Here is a 27398-nt window from a genome sequence, read left to right as displayed (position 1 = left end):
TTTTCAACATGGGCAGGGATGACTGGGCCATCACTCTTGACTCACTCCCCTAACTTCCTGTTTCATCTCCATGCAAGTTCACATCTACACCACCCACTCAAATGGTCATAGCCAAGACGCAGTCACCTGGACCTGTTCCACTCGTGAAACAATGTTTAGCTATGCTACTCTCTGACCACAACTTGCCAGCCTTCCAGTTACTTCCACACCACCTCTTCCTATGCCTCCCTCAACAGTCAGCCCCTTGATCCCTCTACCTCCTGACTACCATCTTCCACGTGACAACGTGGCCTTGACAGACAGCACTTCAGCCACTTAACCACTCTTTTGCCCAAATCCCCCCCTCTCTTGCCCAGCTGTCGCGTACCCACCTGCGATGGACCCATCCGGCTCCTGAGTACTGAGTGAGCCCGGAGCAATCCCACACCCGCGCAGCTTGGTACTGCTACAGAACACCGAGTGCACTGGACTCCTGCTCACATCAGCCCTCTTCTCTCTTCTTCTCCAGAAAGGTGAACCCACTCACAACCCTATCACCCTCCGCTCCCAATGAGGCAGAGGAACTCTATCTCCACGCAGAAAACAAACCTCCACATGGCTTCCTGCACCCTCCGGTCCCTAGATCTCCTTAGCTACCCGGACCTGCACAGATCCCTGCCTCGCCCTCTTCCCCCCATTACAGTGGAAGAGAGGTGCCCCTGCTTTCTCTTGGCTCCTAGATTACCTCCCCTATGCTCTGAGAAGTCCCATTTTTTATTATCTTGTTCTCTCTTCTTCTCGTCTTCATTTAAATGGACTCAAGTGTCTCTCAACTTATAAGTATGTATACTTCATTAACGCCTCCGTCCATGGCAGCCAACTGCCACCCCCCTTTCCCTCCCCCTTTCAAACTAAATTTCTCCAAGAACTGACCATACCGACCAGGCGGTATGGTCTTTACATCCGCTTCCGATTTACTTTTAAGCCCACCTCGCCATCTCCACCGTGCTTCTGAGAATCCCACTGAAGTTAGTAAGGACCTCCTTGTTGCTAAATCCAATGGCCACTTGCACCAACTCCATGCTGACCTCCCCGCCCACCTGCCCCTGGTGGCCGGCCACTTCTTTCCTCCCACACAGTACACGGCACTAGAGTTCTTGGTATCTTCCTTCTCCCCTTCTGGCCACTTCTTGGCAATTCCCTCTTACAGCCTACATACTCTCCTCTTCCTGTGCACGCTCTCCCTGAGCCTCTACATGCTGAAGAGTCCTAAATATTATTTGTCTATTTCTCCTGAGCATCACAGCTTCACGTCCACCTCTCCCAGGCAAGTGCACCATTCCCCCAAGCGAGCACCTCATAGCTTCTCTTGAGTTCCCCTCACCCACCCTATCAAGTTCATCACTAAGGCCTGTCAATGTCACCTCTTACGTGTGTCTCAGTTGTCTCCAATTCTCTCCTTTCCTCCAGTGCCCAGAACTGCTCCACCAGTCCCTCTCATCGGCTGCACAACTCCCGCCCTCAATCCACACTCTATTGCACGGCCATGATGACCTTTCTCAAGGAAAATCCCATTGTGTCACCCCCTTGCGTGGCTCCCCACTGACCTCTCAATTCTTGACATAAATTTGAAAAACCTTTTACAATCCACCTCCCACTTCTCTCTCCACCAAATGTTTCACCACAACCCCTCCTTGGGACTCTGTGCTCCCGCTGTGCTCAAGCACTTTCAGTTCCTGAAGGCATCAGCATGCGCTATTCCTTCTGACTAGAACACTCCTCCTAGAGTGAGCTCTACTAAGCCTCTGGGACGCACAGAGCTTAGGTACCACCTCTTCCAGCAAAGCCTCTCTGAACCTCACCCCCGCAACTAGCTGTTCTCATAGTACCCCGTTCTTTCACTGTCACACGGCTAAATATAGGCCTTTGAAACCATCTCTTCACTTTTCCTCCAGGTGCCCATCAAGTGTGGCAAAGACACGGTATCACTTGATTTCTCTTTTTTAACAGACTGTGCACATTCACAATGATCTTATATACATTCACCTATGTCTCCAGACTTTATGGATACCCTCAATCTCCCTCATTAGACTACAAGGGCCATCAGGGTAGGGACTGGGGCAATGCCTGTCTGTTTCATGGCTCTATCATCAATCAGGCCTTCAAACAACATGTTTTAATTAACTGTGATGATAACGGATGGTTATACATAAACCATGAGATGAAGACATGGAACTACAGGACACTTCCGGATTTCCCCCACTGCTGTATGATAATGAGCAAAAGCAGAGAAACTAACCTGTCATCTGTCCTCCATCATGGCATCCATCCGAACCCTGGCATTCAAGCTAATAACCTACTCACACCTGCGCAATGTGGTTTGGCTAAGGCAGATGTAGTCTTCTACCATTAAAATACATTTTAGAAGAAGAAATAAAGGTAGGAGAGGGGGAAAGATTTCAAGTTTCATAAAGGTAACTCTGGATGCCAGTGCCCTTAGTTGGAAAATATAAATTATCAATATCTTATCAATTCAACATCAGTAGCTGAGGAATGAATGGTGACAGGAGAGATTCTTAACAGTCTAACAAAACCGTTCAGGGCACACGAGGCCAAAGAGATTTTTAAAAAGGGAATTCTATGTTACAGCTGGACTTGCGAGAGCTATTTCTCCCCTCTCCAAGCGGAAATACCCCTGGACCCACTTTTTTTTTTTTTTTTTTTTTTTTAAGCCAAGAGGAACCATCATGTGTTTCAGGCACCAGTTAATACTCACAGCAAAGGGCCTTCTGCAGTCTTCGGAGTTTCATGGCAGTCCTATAAGCTGAGAACCTGACATTATTCAGGTCAGCTGAGGAAAAAAGGGACAAAACAAAGATCATTTGTTATTTCAACAGAAAGCACAAAAACTCCCACTGTTTTGGAAACAACAACAACAGTAACTTAGGAAAATCTCTTGTACATATGCCCCACATTTTGGGAGGTGAAAATTCTGCCAATTTGGGGAAAAAGCAAAAACAAGCAAACAAACAGTCTCTTTGCTGTCTGATGATCACGCAAGCTAAATTCTATGAATGAGTACACTGGGCATCCATGTTCCTTGTTCCTGAAAGGGAAGAGACAGACAGGCATTTTTTTTTTTTTCTTCTAGACGATAACCTCAGTTCTACTGGAGAGGATCTTTGCTACACAAGATTCAAGAGAACAAGGAAGGCTATTTTTGAAATAGCTATTAGAACTTAGCAAACAATCAAGCGGCAATATCATACTTTTGGGGGGTCTGCGGTTTAAGTAGAGATGACTTTTTTATTGAAAAGAACATTTCATTAATGAAAATAGAGGAGGCCTTCTAAAAAAGATAAAAGTTTAAGACAAAGATCTCAGGTACATGAAAAGCATGTTTGTGTAATTTAAAATCACAGTGGAAGAGCTCTAGGCTTTAAGGAATTAGTCTTGGATTTATTTCGCTGATGATATTAGTGTTTTTTCCCAAGTTTTTCTTCAAATTCCAGTCAGTTAGCAAACAGTGCAGTACTAGTTTCAGGTACAGAATTTAGTGCTTCATCACTTATATACGACACCCGGTGCTCATCACAACACGAGCCCTCCTTAACACCCACCACCCATTTAATATTTTTTTCTGATTGTAAAAGTTACACGTGCTCACTGTGGCAAACTTCGAAATCAAAGAAAAATATAAAATCCAGTAAACAAATCACCCATAATCCCATGACACAAAGAGAGGCACCGTCAACATTTTCAGAATTTTTTATCCAACGTATGTGTGTGTCTGCGCGCATGAGATGTATTTTAAAATGTAATCAGGACTAAAATAAACATTTAGTTTATATTCTAAGGTGCCACCAGTCTAATATTGAGCACAGATGAACGTCTCAACAATCTCTGCTACTGCGGTTTCTAAGCCACCTGTCTATCAAGCCCCCCACTCGCCTGACCCAGCCCTGAGCTTTATTTCCATGATGCCCTCACTCAAGTGTGTGCAAGCCTTGAAATACACTGGGCTTTCTGTCTTTGCTGGCATGTCTGTGGAGCTGGGTTTCGGGAACCCAGTTCCAAAAAGCTCCTTGAGGACAAGTACTCTGTCTCCTACTTCTTCCCAGGGACTTAATAGACAACTGCTCTCTGAAAAAGCAAGTCTACTACAGCTATTGAACAACCGACAGACAGAATGAATAAATGAGCAGACGAACGAGAGAGAGAGAGAGAACAAAACACACCGGCAAATGTCCAACTGCCACAATCACATGGCAGCCGCAAAACCAATTCTGACCGGGGCTCAGGAAAGAGAAATGAGGTCATGCGTATCCAAGTTGCCCGGGTCAACATCATTAGCTGTAGGGCCTTTGCCGAGACCTAACGCAAACACCTCAACTGAAATTAGGGGACAGAAGAACAATGTCTGTCATGTATTTGAAAATATCCAGCCTGACAATAAAGAAACCCCAAAAAACGGACAGTACTAAATGCTGGCGAGGATGTGGAGCGACTGGAACTCTTCACACAGTGCCGGTGGGAACGTAAACCAGTATTTCCACTTTGGAAAACCAGTTCAGCAGCTTCCTACGGAATTAAACATACATCTCTCTTCGGACCCAAATATTCCACTCCTGGAGATTTACCCCAAAGAAATACAGACATGTGCACAGAAAGATGTGTATGTGAGTGTCCAAAGTAGTAACTTTACCCCTAACAGCGAAAACCTGGCAACAAATCATCAGGAGAAGGAATACAGACTGTGGCAGAGTCCTACTGTGGGACACTCATCTGCAGTGAAAAGGAACTAAATACTGATAATTCACCAACATCAACCGTCCCGCAGAACTGATGGTGCTGAGTAAAAGCAGCCAGATGAGAAGAGGAAATACTGGTGGACACCACTTATGTGAAAAGTTAGAACAGGCAAATCTCACCTACGCTGACGGAAGACCACTACGTTGGCAGCCTGGAGTGGGGGGTCGGGGTGGGTAACAGACTTTAAAAAAACACAAGGTTATTTTTTAGGTGATTGAAATGTTACATATCTTGATTGGTGTGGAGGTTTTTGAGTGTATGCATTTGTCAAAACTCTACCTATACACTTCAAAGGGATGCATTTTATTGTGTGTAGATGACACCTTCATAAAGCACATTTTAAGAGTTTAAAGTAAACCCTCAAGTGGACAGTACAATATGACGTGTGTGTGTGTGTGTGTGTGTGTGTGTGTGTGTTAGCTTAAGTTACACTGCAGAGGTGGTCAGCTGTCTTAATCAGGCATGCACGCTCTAGGGGTGGTTGGCTAGCAATTCATCAAAAAAGCCTCACCCCAGAGGTGGCCACCCTAAGTACTTCAGCTATATTTAGCTCCGATTCCACCAAGGGATTCATAAATTATCCTAATTAATGTTAGACAGGTTTGCTTTGGTGGTATTAGTGGTTTGCCAAAGAGGAGGACTGTTGAAACGGGTTTAGACACAGTCTCTGCCCTTTGATTATGAGGATATGAGAAGAATCGATCAGGCTCTCCACCTACAGAAACGGTGCCCTGGGCTGGATTCCAAAATGTCCACCTGTAGTTCACTGAACTGTTGGTTGCCTGAATTCAGTGAGATGCTCCACAGGATCCTGCTGTTAGAGCGGCGATTCTCAAACTTGAGCATACATCAGAATTACCGGGGTGGGGCCGCGAGCTAAAAAGCAGATTCCCAGACCCCGCTCCCAGATTTTCTTATTCTGTAGATCTGGAGAGAGTCTGAGAACGTGCATCTCTTAACAAGTTTCCAGGTGATTCTGATGCTGCTGGTCCAGGGACCGCACTCTGAGAACCACTGTGTTAGAGGGGCCTGGGCTAGTGTGCGTTGTGAGGCCCATCCGCCAAGCACTCACAAAGGCAGGGCTGTGACTTCACTCTGCCTTTTGCATTCGCCTTAAGACTGTTCTGTGCCCTGTGGCTAATAAATGTTCTTTTGTGAAATAGCTAGTTCTGAGACTTGCTTTCATTATAAACTGGTAGGTAGGTGTGGATAAGTTAAACTACGTCTAACTTCGCGTGGCTACCAAGGCGTCCCAAAGAGTACCTGTGTGGGTCCTTGTTAGCCAAAGCGTGCTTCGAGGACCAACAGCATCAGTATCCCTTTGGAGCTTGTTAGAAATGCAGAGTCTTAGGCCCCACCCAGATCGATGAATCAGAATCAACATTTTTTTAAACAATTTTTTTTTAGACTTTATTTGTCAGAGGGGGAGAGAGCACACACAAGCAGGGGGAGTGGCATGCGGAGCAGGCAGAGGGAGAAGCAGGCTCCCCGCTGAGCAGGGAGCCCGATGCAGGACTCGATCCCAGGACCCTGGGATCATGACCCGAGCTGGAGGCAGACGCTTAACCAATTGAGCCACCCAGGCGTCCCCAGAATCAACATTTTAACAAGATCCCGGATGATCCATACGAACCCTCAAGTACAATCAATTCTTTAATTGTACATTTTAACAAAGTTACTTGTTCCGTGTTGTTGAAGTTCAAGTATGAACTCTGCACAAAGACCTGTGTTGTCTTTTGCTTTTCTGTCTTTCTAAGTTCCATTTTGTGGGCTTTTACCAGATTATTTAATGGCAATCATGATCAATTAGACCAAAAATTCACCTCTGGGATGTATTTGTGGGTCTCTTGTTTATGATGAACACCAATAAAAAAGTACTCAATATATTAAAGGTGTCTAAAAGTGTCCTCAAAGGCAATAGGAACAGATTCCTTCTCCAAGTGAATTAACTTTTCCCTAGAGTTTGTTCTCTGCTTCGTAGAACTTGATTTACCTCCATCCCTCTGATTGTCCCTCAATGTCTCTTCTCCCTTGAGAGTAGTGGTTCTTCCTTTGTCTCTTTTCCCTAGTCATCACTGCTTACCTTCTTGGGTGGTCTCAGCCAACTCATGTCTTGTGGCACTAATCCACAAGACACGAATTCCTGTCCTCCCCTCCAAACTGGTGTCACACCATTCGCCAGTCTGATCAGACTTGCCATATACTTGGTAGTGCAGAGTTCCTTCGCACACTCAGAAATAAGCCCCTTTGCCTCTTTATAAAATAAGCAACAGAGAAACACAGAAACACCCCTCTTGTCAAGTACAGAGCACTCTTTCCTTACCACCATCCCGTAGCAGTTTCCAAGGAATAGGCCTCCAACTCCAAATTTCCTTTCATTTATTGACTTCAACTCAAGTGTGGCGTATGAATTGTGTGTCAGTCACACATCTTAGCAGAAGATACTAGCAAAAACTTTTTCTTCTTTTTCTCTTTCTTTCTAATCCTCCTTTTCAAATGCCTCTTAACTCATTGGTCTCATTTCCTACTATCTTCCTTCTTTCCTAAAACTAAGATCCTTCTCTTACGACCCCAATTCTACCCCCTTCCCAATTTTCCTGGTTCTATTCAGAATTCAGAACAAATGATCTAAATGAGGTCAGAAGCTTCATCTGTATTTCAGTTTATTTCAAGAACTGGCAAATTCCACCAGAAGCTACAGATCCAAGTGGGAGAGGCGAGGATGATCTGATTGTTTCAGGGTGTGGTTCACTACGGAATACTATCTGAGACAAGCATCTGGTACATTCCTGCTTTAGCAGGGCTCTCAGCTTCCCCAAAGCACTTCAAACTTTGTTCCCTTCCAAGTCCTCCTAACTACAGCATTCTGCCCCGAGTTCATTCTCTCCGACACCCATTCAGCATACCCCCAACCCACTGCCTTCTGCTGCCAGGTTTCTATGCCCCCTGGTCCAACCTCACCACTGTTCTCAGTGACTTGGAAATCGGAGAAGAAAGAAGCTAGGAAAATACCTACTTTTCATCAGAACGCAGCAGAAGCCATCCACATTTTTATCCAGTAACCATCACTGAATTACAACAGAGTTCTGGTGGCCTGGAAGCCTTACTCGGGAGAGATAACCATCTGTGTTGTTGGAGTCTGCATGTGTTGTTAGGGATCTGCAGCAGCACTCCCTCTGGCTTACAGCTGGAAGAGTTAAGTCTCTGCCTCGTGAAAGCGTGGAGGATGCACACAGAAACCTCGAGACGTGGCACAGCTGTGGACAAAGTGACATTGTCCTGGGCGGAGGCGAGAGCTGACCTGGTAGCTCAAGTACGCACGCCCCATAAAGCGAAAGCCCCCTGTCCCTCGTGGGATGCTGGCCTCCACTTTCCCTGGGAGCTGCCTTTCCAGGACTTGGATCCAAGTTGTAATGAGTTCACCAGTGCTCAACAACCGGAACTCGAGAGGAGTGAGACTATCCAAGAAACGAGTTACACAATGTTTCCATGGCAGCTGGTAGAAAGCACACTTCAGAAGGATAAAAATGCTGAAGTGAACATTCCTCTACATGACTTGAATTATTTTAACCAGGGCTGGTTCTAGCCTAAAAATAGAGAAATCTAGAAACTTAAGGAACGAGGGCACATATCAAACCATCTACCTTCTCAACTTGAATCACCAGCTACTAAAGTCATGGCCCATTTGGCTTTTATTCTGAAGCACAAAACAAGTAATGGGGGGGGCGGTTTGCCCCTTTGGTTAGACTGTGACTTTCTCTTGATTTGGTAACTATTTCTGTTCGAAGATTTTTACTTCCATTCTGTGGAAGGTATTGGTCGAAGGTATCAAATTCCAGAAAAGAGAAACGACAGCTCAAGTTCAGGTCACAAATCTAGACATGTAGGACATGCTCTTGCAAAAATAGTGAAAAACACCTAAGCATTTAAAGTCAAGGGAAAACTTGGAAAATAGAGAAATAAAACATTAGGCCCTTTCGTTTCCTTTTTTTTTTTTCTTTTTGTATTTTTCCTTTTAGTTTTACGGCTGTGTTCTGCCATTTGATCACACTTCAAAAATGTTGCCATCTCTGACTGAACTGAGGTCTAGACTTTAAAACAAGGATTATTTCAGTCCAGCTTTCCAATGGCTTGTGGAGACTTTTTAGAAAGGCCCAAAGTTTTAGTATGTTTATCTATCAGGTAGAAAGAATGATAATGATCTCATAAAATTAATGAGTGGAAACAGCTGGATAGCCAAAGATTATTCCAACAGATAAATTAGCACTGTGGTCTTTGTTTCTTCCTACCAAGTCTGTTTCCCAGAAGAAATGTAATCCAAATCAGTCAGGTGATCATGAGTGAAAAATACAATTTAAAGGAAGTATGATCATTTTTGGTGCAGTTCCAACTCGAATGTTTGGCATACAGTATGAATTAAACTACTACTGCATGTCTATTTTAATCGTTTTCCAGAGAAGCCAAAACAAGGCCGCCCCCCGCTCCCCGCCGGTCCACTATAGGAAGGTGGCACATTTTTACATATGAGATTATGTCTTGCATTCATTCCCCAGCCTCACTCTTCCTAGAGTGTTCTAATGGACTCTCCACATGGCAAGTATTCTTGCCAGCTCAAACTCACTAGAACGGACAAGAACCAGGGGTCTTAATGAGGCTTGAGATAAACTGAGTAATTTAAACCAAGTCTTTCTTGCAAGCAAATTAAGCCAAGATGTCCAGGCTTCAGAAGTTTTAGAGTACAATGTAGAATTACTGGGAACTCTTCAACAACAGGTAGGATTTCTGGAACATATCTTTAAAAAATCAGCCGAAAAAGAAGAGGTGCATTACTACATTTTACTGAACCTGTAATTTTTTAAAATATATTTGAGGCCTTTTAAAATCTAAACTCATTAAAACCTCATCATCAACACAGAGCTTTACTCAAATGGGGATAAAATAAATCAACACAGAGATAAGTAGGAATTACATACTCATACTCGCAACAACTGCAGAAAGCCGAGTCTATGAATTTATAATTACTACCGAGTTCTGTTTCCAGAAGTGAAATGGTATTACTCTCTAGAATTTTTCTAAAAAATGAAGCAGGGAAGCAACAAAGTATTCCACTGTGGTACTAGTGTGGGAGCCTTCAAACTGCAAAAGAGGGAAACAGGTTATAAACCAAAAATAAAAAATACAAAATTGAGAAGTTCCACTGTGAAATGAAAAATAGCACAAAATCCTGACTGTGGGTTGCTCAAGGCCTTTCTGGCTCCCTTCTCTGGCTTGGCCTCCCTCAGCCAACTCTCACTACTTCTTGGCAACATTGTTCCCCCGAAAGAGTCGATACTCAAATTAGTCTTGCTCCCAGCAGTTCCCGCTCTGGTAAAAGATTTGTTGAGAAAGCAGCTTCTGTAACAAGTGGCCCACAGAAAGTTTTAAGAACTGTGTATCTTAAATACCATTTTGGGGGGTGCCTGGCTGTCAGTAGAGCATGAGGCTCTTGATCTCGGGATTGTGAGTTCGAGCCCCACACTGGGTGTAGACATTATGTAAAAAATGAATGAATGAATGAATGAATGAATGAATGAATAAATAAATGCCATTTGGGGAGCCTGACATGTCCCCCAGATAGCAGAGAGCTGACTCCTGGTGACACTGCTGTCCCACGTTTTTACTTCAGCTTCTGAGGAGAAACGACTGGGGGGCCAATTCTCAAAACCCTGCCCACCAAAAAAACCATACAACCTGATACTAATGATTAAAAAAGACTGTTTAAGCCGAACTGGTTTATAGCTTTCTTAAAAGACCTCCATCTGCCCCTAATCATTCCATCTCTCCTTTCCTTTTTTTTTTTGTTTTCAATACATCCCAACCCAAGGAGGGAACCACAGGCCAGGCAGGCTTGGCTGAGAACGTGAGGTTTTAGCAAAGATCTGGAGGGTGATGGGGGTTAACCAGGTAAAGAGGGGGAGAACAAAACAGTATAAAAGGCCAGCACGTGTAAAGGAGGCTCCCAAGTAGACAAGAGCAGGGACCATGAAGAATCCTAAGAAGGTCGGTATTGCCGAAATCTCAGGCAGCAAGGAGGAAGAATGGCTCCCACGAGGCCTGACAGGCAGGCAGGAAGCGGTCTGCTGTGGGGCTCCGCACATCACTGTAAGAAGGGAGGTCTTGGGAGTTCCAGTGAAACAAGGCAGATCGAACAGCCTCATTTCTCTGTCCTTATTCCTGAAAACTCTACTCGGACGACAGTAAAAGAAGTAAAACTGACATCTGCCCAAAAGAAAAGACACAAAACTGGAGAGGAGAAGAGAACAGACCAGAGCTCCAGTATCTTGGAACCCTGGTAGATGATCTGGTGGTGGTGATTTAGGAGACCAGAGAAATCCCAAATCGAAATTAATATGAGGGGAAGAATGGCAAGTTGAGGGGCTGGGGGCTAAGAAGAAGCATGCCAACTTCTTCCACCAAAGCGTCTCAAAAATGAGAGGCTGCAGGTTCCTCTGAAGGCTGTAATGTGGCTGAAGATACAAGCAGTGCTTGTCTTTAGAGCCCTAAACACTTTCTCCCCCACCCTACGCCGCCAAGCATCCCAACCACCTCCTGCTTCATCCTGATAGAAGGCTGGAGGCTAATCTCAGGAGAAGCTGCACCAGACACGGGGGAGTGAGGAGTAACTAAGCTTGGGAGTGAGATAAGGCGCAGAAAACAGAGTGAAGGCTTAAGTGCCAGGCCAGCATACCCAAAGAATGTAAATCCTTCCTTTCGTTCCCTACTCCCAAATTCCATATTTAGTCTGTTTTTTCCTTCTGTCAACTCACTGAAAAAACTCTTCTCCTTAAGCACTTCCTTATTTGCCATCCTTATCATCAGAAGGCGCTTCAGTCAGCAAGGTCACGAAATTGGTAGTCCATCACCCATCAGCCTGACTTGTCATCTTCTTGGTGCTCCAACTATAACCACATCAAATGAAGCCAGTGCGCTTCCCTTCTTGTCTCCCCACTGCCAGAGTTCATGGCTGGGCACTAGGACCGCTCCCCCCTTCTTTGACTCAGAACCTTCAGTCACTGCTCTCCCGTGGGTGTTCCTCCGTCCTAACACGGACAAGTCAACTCAGGACGCCTCCCTCCACTCTATTTTCAACTTCATTAATTAACCAATCTCACCGCACTCTCTCTTTGGAAATGAACACACATCCCAGATTCTCTGGGGCAGAGACGATTTAATTAAATCGTACTCTTTATAATAAAGGTGAGTCATTTTAACTTATCAAATGTGACTTAATTTTTATACCTCTGTACCACTTTTCATATAACTGAATTCACAAGTAATTTTTTTAAAAGAGTTTTATTTATTTTAGACAGAGGAGAGAGCGAGTAGGGAGAGAGGCAAAGGGAGAGGGAGAGAATCTCCAGCTGACTCTGTGCTCCACAGGGTGGACTTGGGGCTTGATCCCACGACCCTGAGATCAAGACCTGAGCCGAAACCAAGAGTCGGATGCTCAACCGACTGAGCCACTCAGGCACCCCCCCACAAATCATTTTTTCAAAAATTGTATGCCCTACTTTTTTTTGGATTGGAAGCGTACTTTTTCTGTGTAATATGCTTGGTGCTGCCTATTTCAAATCCACCCTCCTTTCTCACAGTTGGGGAATTTGTGGAAAACTTCATTTAGTGATGAAATGAAATGGCAGTAATTTGCTTCATTTCCTTTAAAGCTAGCAGCCTCATCTTCCTCGGTTTCCAGTTTTAGAATGACTCAACACGGGCGCCTGGGTGGCTCAGTCAGTTAAGCGTCTGCCTTCAGCTCAGGTCATGATCCCAGGGTCCTGGGATCAAGCCCCACATCGGGTTCTCTGCTCAGCGGGAAGCCTGCTTCTCCCTTTTCCACACCCCCTGCTTGTTTCTGCTCTCGCTAACTCTCTGTCAAATAAATAAATAAAATCTTAAAAAAAAAATAGAATGACTCAACAAGATTTCCCTAAATTCTCAAGTTCCTACCTGGGTCTCAGCTTCTCAGCTTGCTTTTTTGTTTTTTTGTTTTGTTCTCCCCCCCCCCCCTTATCTTTCAGGATTTCAACAGGTGATCTTTCTCCCAAAACTCCCGAACTCTTTCAATTATTTCTCTGGTAACCAGAGACCAGAGCTCACAAACTGGCAGATTTTAGTCAGCAGATGGGGTTTTGGTTTTTGTTTGTTTGGTTGGTTTTGGCTCACGGTAATGGTTTTTCGAAGTGCTGACTGACTTGCCAAGAGTTAACAATTTGGAGACTTCCCATGGTCCCATTTTTCCGGAAGAAGGTGAAGACTCACTTTCCTGCATGACAACAGGAGAAGCCAGGCTCATTTACCCTAACAGAAGCTTTTCAGGTTGCCCCAGGTCCCACCCAGCCACAGTTTGGCCCCAGAAGGCATTTCATTTTAGATTCCAGCCTCAGCAAGGCCAAGCCCTTTTTCTTCCCCAAACCTGGACATTTACCCTTCAGTTACACTGTCTTTTTCCTGTCCTTGTCAAAACTCTTACTGTCAAGTTCCTCCAATAACAAGGTGTTATCTGGCTCTCACTCAGATCACTCTATGGAAACAGCTCTAACTGGGTTTTCCAAAAACTTCCCAGCTATTAATTCTTTGGACTCCACCTTTTACTAACGCATTCAAACTAAATGGTTTTGCCACCAAAAATACTGCCTTAATACATTGACTTTTCTAGTACGAGAATGGATGGGAAGACGGAACAAAAACCCTAGTCTACTGATTACATTTCATCAAGTAACAATACTTAAACATCTTTAAGTCATCAATTAACATTTATCTAAGCACCTAGTATGGGCCTAACCGTGTACTAAGCTCATGGGTTAAAGATGCAGGCTTCTAAAAACGTGGGAAAACAAAAAGACACAATTCACTCACACAAAACCAGTACGCATTTCCTGGCTATCTGCGATGTGCCAAGTAGTGCCCCACACAGAAAACTCTGGTTATGTGAGCATGCTTATATACATACACAAACATACAGTGCCAACAGATGGTCGTGTACAATTTTTATATACCAAACACAAAAGTCGTTTTCAACATGACTTAAGGTGTATTCCAGTGAATGTTTTTAAGGTTAACGGAAATGAAAATTTTCCATATAAGGCATATTATTTATGAAACACTAAGTTTCATAAAGAACACTAACAATTCACTAACACCTAAATTCACTAAGAATTTCTAAGTGAGCCCACAAAGGCTAAAAGTGAATTTAAATACTCAGTATCAATAAAAATAAAATCTATACCAATACAGATAAAAATGAATGATATGACAAATTAGAAGCAGCTTTACCGTTCATTCCTACACTTGAAGAAGACAAGATGAGAAAAGAAACCTGGGGACTTCAGAAGAGATTGTGTTTAGTTTACTGCACCCGGGGCCAGAAATGCTGGTGCGCAGTAAAAGTGGTCTGAACTGAATGAGATTCTGGAAGGAACTTGCCTACTTGTGCCACGTTTCAGCTGCTGATGACATCAATTCTACTGATTTTTCTTCGAACAAGACCATTTCCCACTGCTGTGGGTGAATCACTTGGGCTGATTCTCTTGCTTACCCCTTAGAGCAGAAGCTGGGGCTTCTTTTTTGAAACACACCTAACAAAGATATCAAGACTTTTCCAAGATATAATGGAATTGGAATGAAGGGAGAAAGAAAAAAGGCCATCTCAAGAGAATGCTTATAAGGGAGAAAGAGGAGTCGAGGAGTCGGGTGTATTTAATTGTGCAGATTCTCTAAGGTTGGTTCACTAAACACTCGGTTTCAAATTCTTTCTCCCTGGCCTTTCTCTACTACAAAGGCTGGAGGGTCTCAATTCTCCCCAAACCAGCCAGGGGCAGCGAAGGGGACAGAGTTTTGACCAATGCTTAAGATATCTACAGGGAAGGGTGTCCTTTTCCAAACTGAACGACGAAGAGCCTCAGAGAGGGAAGGTCCTTTCTCCTTCTTCCTGCCAGGGGGACAGACAGCAGTCATCATGGAACCATGAGGTCAAATATCTGTCGCTGAAGATGGTACAGCAGAACAGAGGGAGGCCCACATCTCCGATGCCACATCCTGGAACTCTTCCTTAGCTCTCTACTGTCTCCACAAGTCTGGTTATACAAAAACATCGACCCCAATGTGGCTGACATACAGTTGGTCAGATGTTTTCTTACTTGTGGCAAAATGTATTTCTAACGGATACGTTAATTGAACTATAATCCACAAAATGCAGAACACCAATTACAGAGCATCATCCATCCCCTGCAAGCCTCCTTAAAGGGGAGAAAAAAAAAACATTAGCAGTAAAGAGATCTTGGATCACAGAGCTCCCCACCCTCGCTACCAGGTATTGCCAGTGATGCGGAACGGCCTGACAGTTAATTTAATTTAAAACAACGTTTTAAGAGAGGGCTTATAGGAATAAGGCAGTCTTCTAGACATAAATAGATCTGCAGAAGTTCTAACCAGACATTTGTTTTGAATGGGACGTTAACAAGTCTGATTGTGCCCAGATGTAAGACAAGGATTAGAATTTTTAAATATATGCTTCTCTGGAAGTTAATGTCTACCTATGTATGAACACTCATAAGTAGCTCGTTCCTATTTTATCTCATTAGTGCAAAATCTCCTTAAAGCCAAGTAGCATCTTTCCTTACTCATAGCTCTTAAGATAAATGTCATTTAAAAAAAAAAAAAAAAGCTTTGGTAACTTTCCTATTCAGAAATTTTGAAACCCAAATTAAGATTCCTAAATCTCTCGTTCATCTGACAGTGTAAGTTTTAGGTTCTGATTGGAAAATGATTTGCATCCTTTGCCTGTCTCTATCCATTTTTCTGGTCCCCAACCACCACACTCCCCTCAACATCCGTTCTCCTCAATCCCTTCATGAGTAAGAAAGAGGCTAACATGAACAACAGTGGAAATCTGACCTTCATGGTAATGGGAAAAAGCAAATTACCTTCCCATGGCAATGGGAAAAACAAATTAACCTTATCGCAAAAAAAAAAAAAAAAAAAAAAAAAACGTTCTGCAACCTTACTACCTTGGGCCGGTGGGTACTCCCATTTTCATCTTACCAGGGAAAAATACATTGAGTTTTTAACATTACCACTGTTGCTGTTTGCAAGGTGGAAGAAATGCTGTTGAATCCCTAAGCGTGAGTAATTAGCCCAAGACAGTACCCAATTCAGGGCCTTTAAGCATCTAGGAATACAGTAAAACGTGCTCGTTTGTGCATTTTGTACACTCGAGTGGGGGAGGGGACCAGGTGACAGGACTCCAGTTGCCCACGCATCCGGAAGCTTGCTTAGAGGCCGTTTATAAAAACGAAGCATGTGACAGAATGTTTCCTTTTCAGTGTTACGTGTTCATTTTCCTGGAGACTAAATACTCGTGATTAGATCCTGATAAAGATGCTAATATGTAAATCATTGTTTTTTAAAAAAAGAGCAATCATTCAGCAGCTGCAGCTGTTATTAAAATTAATCAATGGCAGGAGCTTTTCATTTGATAATGGACTGCCTTATCCCCTGACATAGACTGAGTTGCTTTTAATAAGAAAGGATGCCGTAGGGATGGAACCACATACATCTGAATCAAGAAACGAAACTGTCAGTGTTCCTGGGAACAGTCTCGATCACCTCCAAACTCTGTTGCACCTGGGAGCTGCTTGCTGCAAAGCATGTCCTCTCTCCTTTGACCAGTGTAAGGGTTCCATCCCCAAATCAGGCAGACTCCACAAATTCCTCTAAATGCATCACAGAGAGCCCTGAAGCCGCAGGAACGAGTGGCCCCCTTTCCCTGTTCAGTAGCAGGGGTCCGGGGCTTGCCCTCTCCTTTGTGAGGGTCACGGACTTCCCAGCAGGCATGAACCATTCCCCCTTCCTCTACCTCTTTGTTTCTCTCTCCCCTCATCTCCACTTTCATTCAGTCTGACCCACTTTTATTCTCCTCAGACTCCGGGATAAAACTACTTGGGGACAAACTTTGAGCAGCTTTTTTCTTTTTAACCTCAAAGGTAGATGACTTTTACTTCAGCCGTTTTTGTGTCCAATTATTCCCCACAGACGCTACGGGGAAACCAGGAGTGCTCGTGTTGACTGAGCGCTCAGGGGCCGGGGCTGCAGGTACCTGATGCCACTGAGTCCTCACAGCGCCCTGAGTTCTGCAAGACTGACCTTGTTAAAGACAAGTAAAATAAAGCTCAGCCGTGTCTAGTAACTTCCCTAAGGCTGCATCCCAAAGCCTGGATTCCCCGTCAAACCTATCTGACACTCAAAGCCCTTTGATGGCCTCCCAGACTCCTCTGCTGTAGGAGATACGGGTATTTCCTGGCCCTGGGTGTCTAGAATCCTTGTCATCACGAGGGTGATGGGTAGTATCCTCAGGAGGACCGTGACTCTGGGCAGGGGGCAGAGAGTGGGGAGTGGTGCAGGGAAGCAGACCCATCACAGAAAACTGCACAAACGAAAATAAGGACCAAAGACAGGGAAGCTAACAGGCTGCACGGGTGGTGGAGGGACCAGGAAGGTCATTAGACCCCTCTTACGATGTAAACATTCAGTTCTTTTTATCCAGAGAAGCTTCGGGAGGAGAGGAGTCAAGCCCAGCAATATGGTCTCTACCCCAAAAGCACTTTGTTCCATAGAAACCCGGAGCTGCGTTCTGCTCAGTCCACGCAACCCATCAGGCACTTCGAGAGTTAAATCAGATCCTGTGACTTGGGGACCTAAACACCACTTATAACACATTTTATTCCAAGTTGTAAGCAACTAACTTACAGATAAACTTAGGCAACACAACCCAAGGGTAAGTTCAGAAAGGGCTAAATCTCATCTCAAGGCAAGAATGTGGTTCTTGCCTGACTGAGGGATTTAATGGTTACTGGGCAACCAAGAATTAAATTCTTTGGAGGCAGCTTTATCTCTGCGAACTTCTTTGGGAGATAACCCCCCCCCCCCGTAATTTCTGTCAAATAAGAAAGATATTGTAGCATCTTAGATGGAGAAATCTCTCATTCTAAATTTTCATTTTCCAAATGAGTAAGGCTACGGACTAGAAAGTTCTTAGTAATTTGTCCTGGGTTCTCTAGTCAGCTAGGAGAAAAACAAGGACCAGAAGCCAAGCCTTTTTCTGTTTTTCTTCCCTGGAAAGAAGGGGTGTTTCGGCTGAAATAATAAAGTAGCTGAGGAACTCTCTTCAACAGGCAAATGCCAAAAATTACCACATAAACCAGAATCATCCTTTTCTTTCACATTCCCGCACCTTCTTCTTTGTACTTTAGTTTATTGTGGTAAGAACCCTCAACACCCCTACGGCGGTGTCCCTTCCCTGACAGAGCCAGAGGCAAAATACAAAGGCTCATTTCTTTTTTTTTTTTTTTTTAAAGATTTTATTTATTTATTTGAGAGAGAGAGAACGAGCGAGAGAGGGAACATAGCAGTGGGAGTGGGAGAGGGAGAAGCAGGCTTCCGGCGGAGCAGGGAGCCTGATGCGGGGCTCGATCCCAGGACCTGGGATTATGACCTGAGCCGAAGGCAGGCGCTTAACAACTGAGCCACCCAGGTGCCCCCAAAAGCTCATTTCAAGCGGGACTTCGACACTACCCTTTGGGCTTAAGAGCTCCCACCTTGCTCCCAACTTGCACAGAGACCATGGATTTCTTTAACCGTAGCCAGTATTTGACATTCATATTAAATCTGGAAAACAAATTTTCCCAGAAGCAAACTAAGCCTAATTTTCCCCCTATGAAGAGTAGTTTCTAGACCTTGGGATCTTCTCAAGTTTTGATCCTTCCCTCTAAACCACCCTGACACAGAAAGTCCTGAATGTTCCAAAGTGGGTTGTGTTATAGAAGTCAGGAAGTGAGAAATGTGAACATTCCTGTGAAAGACCAGTCCAAACCCTGAATTAAGAAGCCAGGTCCCAGACACTCCCTTGAATGTATCAACATAAGAAAGAGTTCATCTTATTTTTCATGATAATCTTCATTTTTCCATTTGAGTAACTATTTTTTTTTGTTTGTTTGGTTTACAAAAATTCTGAGAAGGAAGTAGCATTTATAAAGTTCTGAATGGTTGACTTAAAGGCCGCTAGTTGCTAATTTTAAACTTCTTACCTTTTTTTGAAAGTAAACTCTGTGCCCAACATGGGGCTCGAACTTATCACCTCCAGATCAAGAGTCACATGCTCGACTCACTGAGCCAGCCAGGTGCCCTGAAACTTCATACTTCTTACATACAAACTTCTGGGTGTTTGGCTCATAAAAATACTAACATAATTCTCCAGATAGCAAATATTCATCACAATCTGTAACTCTACCACACAAAGAAGCTTTAGCTTAATTTTATAAAAGATCATCACCCGGGGTGTCTGGTTGACTCTTGATCTCAGGGGTCATGAGTTCAAGCCCCACATTGGTCCTAGAGCTTACTTAAGGAAGAAAAAAAAAAAAAGATCAGAGAACAGAACTATCAATGTGTTAAAAAACCCAGCATATTTACATGTATGTTTGCTTGTATATGCATAAAATACCTACAGACAGAAACAAAGAAACTATACTATCAACTGCCTCTTCAGAGTGAAATTGGGGGATTGTTATCAGGGCTGAGAGGGCCACCTACTTTTCATACTCTCCTCTTGTACTATTTCAGTTTTTTAAATCATATGCATATATTACTTTAAAAAAAAAAGACGGAGCGCTCTGTCTATCTTCTTTTCCACATTTTGCTGTGATGTCTTCCAAATTCTCGGTTTCATCCACTGTCTGTCAGGAGAATACCACTGTATCTTGGATGAAGAAGAAACCTTGATGGGTTCTGGCTATGACTTTGCCGTAAAACAACAGTAATAACGGCTCTCACTTTTGGGGTGCTTAATACATTAGCAATAAACACACGCATTCTCACCTCATACCTCCATCTCCGACATTGTTATTCCCGTCCCATCTTACAGACCAGGAAACCAAAAGCCTAAGGATTCAAATTCAAGTCTGTGGGACACTAAAGCCACTCTTCTTATTCATGACACAGTCTCCCAGCGTGCCAGTAAAAAGAAGGGCTCTCACCCTGCCCCCAACAGCTCATATATAAAGTGCAATGAAAATACAAACCAATCTTGTTTTTTCTCACGGTGATAATTCTCAAACACTTCTTTTCTTCCCCTTTCCAAAGGCCTTCAAGGTATTTCCTCTTCAAAATGCCACTGTCACTTCCCAGGAACCAAGTTTAGCTCAAGGGCTAAACCATGGTTTAGGCATTTAAAGTACATTTAAATCCCAGCCATGAGCGCCTGGGTGGCTCAGTCGTTAAGTGTCTGCCTTCTGCTCAGGTCATGATCCCAGGGTCCTGGGATCAAGCCCTGCATCGGGCTCCCTGCTCGGCGGGAAGCCTGCTTCTCCCTCTCCCACTCCCCCTGCTTGTGTTCCCTCTCTCGCTGTGTCTCTCTCTCTGTCAAATAAATAAATAAAATCTTTAAAAAAATAATAAATCCCAGCCATGCTATGTGAGCAAATTACCTATTTTCTCTGAGCCTCATCTGCACAATGGAGGCAGGAACATACAGGGCTTTTGAGAAGATTAACGAGGAATACATGCTTATGGTATGAAGTCCATACATTTATATGAGCTGCCCCAAATAAATTTTTGTAAAACGAGGAACTACATAAATAAATCTGTAAGTACACAAATCAACACAATTCAGACCTACTTCCCATTGCTCAAATCAATTTGCAATTTAATGGTATCGCCGTTCTCTGTGCATCAAAGCTGAAAACCTAGAAGGCATCTTATAAGTCTTTTCTTTAAAACCTTCCAATCTGTCACTACTCTCAGGCAATTCTACCTTGAGGAGAAAACTTCCCCCACTGCTATCTTAAGTCCCTCATCATAACTGCCACAAAGCAAAACAAAATAACTGCTCTCTCCCCTCTCTAAACATCCTTAATCCATCCCATCAAATTCTTATTCTTCAAAGCACAACACAGACTTCATCATCTCTCTTTCCAAAAGATTCAGCAATGTCTTCCCATTGCCAATCAAATGAATTTCAATTTCTCATTCTGTAACTTAAGGCACTTAAGATGCCTTTAATTCAATAGCATTAAATCAGGTTTTTCTTCAAAAACTGGAGTAAATTCTCATAGAACCATGTCCCCACTGAACCTCAAACAAGCCAGTCTTTCTCTCAATTATACCTTTGTTTACGCTGCTACACTATCTGAAAATAACCTAGCCTACATTTTAATTCACTTAAGTCTTATAAAATTCCTTCCTTAGAACAATGGTTTTGTTCTACTCTCCAAATAGCCTTCCCCAGTGATTCTAATCAATACTGCTGTCTACCTGTATAAGATACCATACATTTGACCTTGATATTATGTAAGTTAGTATAGTCTTATAGCATTTATTAATGTCAATTTTATTTCGTGAATGTCAATGTTATTCCCTAAAGAAAATAGCAAGGCAATTTGTGAAGCTGACATATGCTGTTTTTGAATCCCTGCACAAGTAAAAAGATACTCTGCAATGTAAGCCGTGCACGTGTGTGTGTGTGTGTGTGAGAGAGAGAGAGAGACTGTGTGTCTGTGTGTGAGAGAGAGAGAGAGAGAGAGCAAGGTTGAATCTAAACCTTCAGTCATTCCAACTTGAAACATTTAAATTCGCCTTAAAAAACAAAATGGGTGTACGTTGACATTATTAAACTATTACATCAGCAACAAGAGATGATAACATGGTTGTCATTTGAGTTCCAAAGACAGAAAGGACTTAGAATAACTTCAGCAGTCCCCCATCAGCCACAAGTAGAGTTGGTGCCATGCCCTTCACTCTCACAGGCCAGGACTTTTTTTTTTTCTTAAGCTTGTTTTTTTTTTTTTTTTTAATTAATCTCCCAACACCCAACAGGGGCCTCAAACTACAACCCAAGATCAAGAGTCACATGCTCTTCCCACTGAGCCAGCCAGGCGCCCCTCCCTCATAGGCAAGGACTTCTATCCCATCGTAAGATTCACTGCATGCCCCGGTTCACACCAGCTTGGGAGAAGGACAGGGATCAGGCCTTCTGTTTCTTTGTATCCTATTACTCAAAGCAGGACCTGGGATATTCTAAGTATTCTATATTTATGGGGAAAAAATGCCTTACAGAGGACTACAAAAGTAAACTGTCCAGACCTATGGTATGAATAAGCTTCCCTTACTCAAGAGGCAGGAAGCCGCCTCCCTCCTCTACCCATAACCGATTAGCCCTTTCTTTAGAGAACCACTGGAGTTCAGGGCTCTGCATCTATTTAAAAATGCGAAGAAACTGGAGTTGGCATAGAGAATAAGAAAATCTAACATAATGGGTGGATAACAGGTCCACTGAGGATGGATGAAGGGATAAGGCTGGTTTAGCTTGAAGAAGAGAAAGCTGAGGCATAATTCAAAAACTGTACTGATGTAAATCAGGAGTCTCTCATCACCAAGAGTCCCTCAGCAGAATGAAAAAAAGCTTGCATTACAACAGCAAAGTTTGGAAGAGTTTTGTTTGCCTAAATGGCTTTTGCTTTTACATTATTCACAAGAGGAAAATTGCTCAGTAAACATTTAAAAGAAAATGTTCATGATCACTAGTAATCAAAGATATGCAAATAATAACAATAAGATGGTTTTATGTTCTCTATTACAATAACCAGAGTAAAAATCACGCTCCACACTGGCAAAGACACAGGCAGGTGGGTGCTTTCATGTATTGAGAGCGTAAATCAGACAACCTTTGAGAGATCTTCAGGCAAAACATACCAAGAAACCTAAAAACCCGAGCACCCTTGGACTCTGTGATTACACTGCTGTGAATCGAATATGTACAGAGATGTTCCTCACAGACTGACTTACAGCAGTGAAAAAAATTGGAAACAACCGTGGAAAAAATTATTAGCTCTGCACTCTTTAATTGCATCTTGGTCAGAAAATGCATCTGAAGCAAGAGGCTACAAGCCTTAATTGACAGTGTAGAAAGAACCTTGAGCAGAACATGGTAATTGTAGCCACAAATGGTTTCAGAAGATTAAAGTGTTGTGCTCTTCATTCTCTATCCAGATTGGAAAGTTAAAGGTAAGTGATTTTTTTACATATCAGTTATTATAAAAATTAAAACTTACAGAAACTCATCATAAAATTGAGTTCCTGTCTCAACTTATCTGCTAAGAGGGCAAAGATTTTCCTGCAATACTGAAAATTTCCGAGGACAGTTGCCTTGTCACCTTGAGACCATAAATATTTGGTACAAGAAATGTTACCTGTTAAAGTATTTGCAGTAGAAAAGTGTTCATTTACATTTACAAACTCGATTTATCAGTGGATAAACTTTACTCATCAGCCTTCTGCTTAGTGTCTGCCTATTCTGGACCACATATTGACTTTATTCTTTAACATTTCTAAGACATAAGTAGCTTGTTGGACCAAAGGCATCACAACACTTGACTAGGCTTTCTTCTTAGAAGCCGGCTGGCAGTAAGTCTCCAACATTTTCAAGATTTATTTTCATAAATTCGACATGAACGTGAGTTTCCTTTATCACAAACTAATTCCCGAAAAATGGGAATTTTTAAGAAAGCACAACTTGGTAAAAATAACATCCCTGAAGAATTGCAAAGATAGAAAACTTATGATATTTGGTAAATAAAGAAACATTACAAACATAACATTAGCTCAAACAACCACATAAAAAATGCACAGAAAAAAGGACTAGGAGCAATTCTCTAAAATGTCAATGGTGGTTATTTCTGAGTGCTGAGATTTGAGGTGTTTTTTTATTTTCTTTTTACACTTAAACTTCATCTTCCAAAACTTCTGGCATGTACATACATGTCTTAATGTTCCAAAAATGAGATTATAAAAAAATTTCTAGACCTTCAATAGCCTTGTTTTCCTCAATATTCTTACCCTGTTATTCTCAGCTTTAGGATTCACAATGCTTGGCACTCTCTTAAATGTTTATTCAGTCAAGGAACCCATAAATAAATGAGACTACCAGAACATCAAATTGTATTCCCCGGTTCCTTTCCTGGTTATTTAAATTCTAGATCCACATTGACACTTTCTTCCAAGGGTTTTACCGCCATGATTATCAATTGGTTATTCCCTTTTGTCCTACAAGGACAAAATGAATTCCAGAAGAGCAGTTCACCTGGTTTTGCTACGATATCAAATTGCCAATAAAATTGATAACTTAATTGATATTCTATATTTTTATTACTCTGAGGCTTTATCTTCTACTTTCTGGGAAAAACTCTTTCTCTGCAGAGAGTTTCATCCTGCCAGTTTAATAACGTGCTTTAGCAAAAACACCATCTCTATCTTTCTGTCTTCTCGAGTTACGGTATTTGTCTTCTTCCCCACCAAAATCACTCTCCCTTGCTCTACTGTTTCATTCAGTGAACGTTTATTGATTCAGAGGCTATTGTGCGCCAGGCACGGGTGACAAAGATGAGGAAGACAGTTCCGGCTTTAAAGAAATTTGAGTTTGCTTTGAGAGACTGCAGCATAAACAACCATCAACAATTCAAGTACTATAATCAAATGCATGGAAGCTTATTCTCAGTGTTTGGACTTCGGTGTGGCTACTTCTTTTTCTTGCCATCTCCTCTTTCATTGTTTTTAGGTCCATTTCCTTTGAAGCCAGTGTGCCCTTCTGGTGCCTAAAGTTCCTTCAGAATCACCAAGTCCTCCGAAAGCTTTTAAGGCTTTGGGTCTTTCTCAGCCCCGCAGAGTGGCAGAGATGGGAGGCTGCGTCTCTAGCCACAGGGTCTCCTGTACCGGAGTCATCGTGTGTTGGTTCTCAAATCCAGTCTCTGACCTTTCCCTGCTCTGCTCTTTAAGACAAAGAATGGCATTTTCCTGCTCCCTTACCAACGGGCTTCCCGAGAAGTCTGGCCAACTGTGAGGAGGAGAGGCGAGGTTGGGTCATTTCTCCCTTTCTCTGCCTTCAGCAAAAGCTCTGGCAGTGGCTGTGTCTCCTTCCAGGCTCGAGTTCCCTCTCGTCAGCCCCTCTCTCAGGGCTCCTAACTGGCCCCTGGTTCAAGCTCCAGCCCCAAAGAGCCTTGGCTTCTGGGGCTCTGGTGATACCCCCTCTTGCCACTGCCCTCCAGCCCTGGTAGAGCAGAGGCTCCCTGCTGTCTTCTTCGCTGTTCCATCACTGGGTAACCAGTTAACCACATGAAATACCCTCTGCTTGAAATAACAAGCGTGGTTTCTATTTTCTGGCTAGACCTGGATTGATACATCATCCAAATAAAAAATCTAAGCATCGAAATCCTCAACATGTCATATAAAACTTTTTATGGTGTCATCCCTCCTTACCCCTGTAGCCACTCCCTTGCCCCCCTCTCCACCATAACAGTGCCACCACCATTTGTCATGCATTTACTACACGTCAGGCATCTTTCCTAGTGTGTCACATTATTTTACAGGCTTTCTCCTTCCTCATGAATTATTGGGCACGTTTCTCTACCAGTGTGGTTTTACGACATGTATTTGCTTCTGTAGTTTAAACTTTGAAGGTCTTCAAGACATAGGTAGGAAGAGAGCTAAAAAGTCACACACATATATGTTATTAGGGGTCATTTGCATTTCTGGTTGAAGGTTATGGTGTATATTGTTTTCTATTATAAAAGGTGTATTATTTTAGAAGTGGGAGGAAGATAAAGAAAACACTAGAAAATGTGTCATTCTAATTTGCACTTCAAATTAAAGTAAGTTTATACTTGCTGAAGTTGGGATATACTGTGATCAGGTGAACCTCGGTACCTTGGTTACGAGGTAAACAGCTTCAGAAAAATTAAGTGGCTCCTTGAGTGTCAGGCTTGAAAACCTAACCCTGGGGGTCCCTCGCTATCTGAACTCAAGAACCCAAGAGATTTTGTTGTTTTTGGGGTTTTGTTTTAAAGATTTTTAAAAAAGTCATCTCTATACCAATGTGGGGCTCGAACTCACAACCCCCAGATCAAGACTCACATGTTCCACCCACTGAGCCAGCCAGGTGCCCTGAGATTTTGTTTTTTCAATTAATTTTTTTTTTTGGTAATCTCTACACCCAGTGTGGGGCTCGGACTCACAACCCCAAGACCAAGAGTCACGTGCTCCACCAACTGAACCACCCAGGCACCCCAGGAATCCCAAGAGATTTCGGATAAGAAGGGACACGGAATATGAAAATAACACTGAGAATAATAAACTGTGAATCATCATAATTATCATCATTAATAGCAATTATAATTCCTCGAGCATTTACTATGTCAGACATCTTGTCATTTTACATACATTATCTCAAAGCCTCACAACACTCTCCAAGGGAAGTATCATCATAACTACTTAATCAATCAGGAAGTTGTGTTTCAAAATTGTGACCGCCTTTGTCTTCAACCACAGAGAACTGGTAGCAGAGGTAGAATTCAAATCCACGTCTCACCCGTCTCAAAGTCAACGAACTCTGCAGCTACATCACATTACTGCCCAACCTGAACTCAGAAAATGACGACAGTATAGTCACACTATAATCAATCAGTTCCCCATGGAATTCATCACGTAACGTAAAGAGCACACATACCGCATTTTCTCTTCTGGATAAAAACAAACTTGTATTTGAAAAATATCACATTCTACACAATGTATTTAATGATATGGGTGGCGGAGGCATTAAACTAGGCAGCAGGAGCCCTGCTCCTGAACACGTAAAACCTTTCCTACAACAGGGTGATTTTATTACTCCAGCCTCCAAAATAATTGCTAAGAAGGTCTATGAAATGGGAAAGAAGATATATCCCTCCTCTGCTTGAATTTGACTCAGGCGGCAAACTATACAATCCCATAAATACAATTTTTTAGGTGTTCTTGTTTGGCGTCTGTTAGTTAGTGCCCCCCCCCAACACACACCCAAGGTCACTCGATTTGACATTGATACTTTCAAAACTTAAGTACTCTAGAACAGTGCTACGCAAATTCTGGCTCTTCACAGATACGGAAGCTGGGTACGTTAAGCAACTTTTGGAGCAACCTGACGTTGCCGCAACGTCCAAATGTGCGATCCATGGGCGCATCTCACGGAACAGAGCACAGACCAGGTTGAGCGCTGCAGAACCTGAGCAGGTGAGTTACGTGCAGTGGGAGCGCAAACCTGTCAGGGTCAGCACGATCACCTACAAGTCTGTGATGTACTGTTTATTTAGAAAAAACCAACAAACAAAATAACTGCCCTTCACCAGTTTGAGAAGCACTGCTCTAAGACGGACAGCCTCTTTAGAGAACGAGAAAGCAAAATATAAAACTAATCGCCTTCCCATCAAAATGGACACGATAAAGAATATGTACATAAATAAACGTATGTGCACAACACATGCGCATGCTTGCACATACACGCACTCACATATAACGTATGTCCCAGTTACGTAAGCCCCAATTTATGAGGGGGCACGAGGCCTTCCCTGGAGTTATGCAAGGGATCAAGACGGTGGAGTGGCAAATTCTGAAACATTCTCACAGAATTTCACCAATTCATAAATAAGCTAATGATTCATCCACTATGTCATAAGACAGGCTTTCAGAATATTTTTAGGTCATTTTATTACTAC

At 42.9% G+C, this 27398-nt stretch overlaps 1 protein-coding gene across 13 annotated transcripts in view; it reads right to left on the bottom strand.

Moving 5' to 3' along the window:
* Positions 1 to 27398, bottom strand: part of DMD (dystrophin) — a 2185421-nt gene that overhangs the window by 103383 nt on the left and 2054640 nt on the right. For all 13 annotated transcript variants that reach the window (XM_078064107.1, XM_078064109.1, XM_078064106.1 and 10 more), the window contains one exon: positions 2756 to 2830. In XM_078064107.1, the coding sequence (XP_077920233.1) occupies positions 2756 to 2830 (75 nt within the window). The remainder of the gene's footprint in view (positions 1 to 2755; positions 2831 to 27398) is intronic.

Source organism: Halichoerus grypus, chromosome X (genome assembly GCF_964656455.1).
Source record: "Halichoerus grypus chromosome X, mHalGry1.hap1.1, whole genome shotgun sequence".
NCBI lineage: Eukaryota > Metazoa > Chordata > Mammalia > Carnivora > Phocidae > Halichoerus > Halichoerus grypus.
The sequence above is the reverse complement of the archived record's forward strand: the minus strand, read 5'-3'. Positions and strand labels throughout refer to the sequence as shown.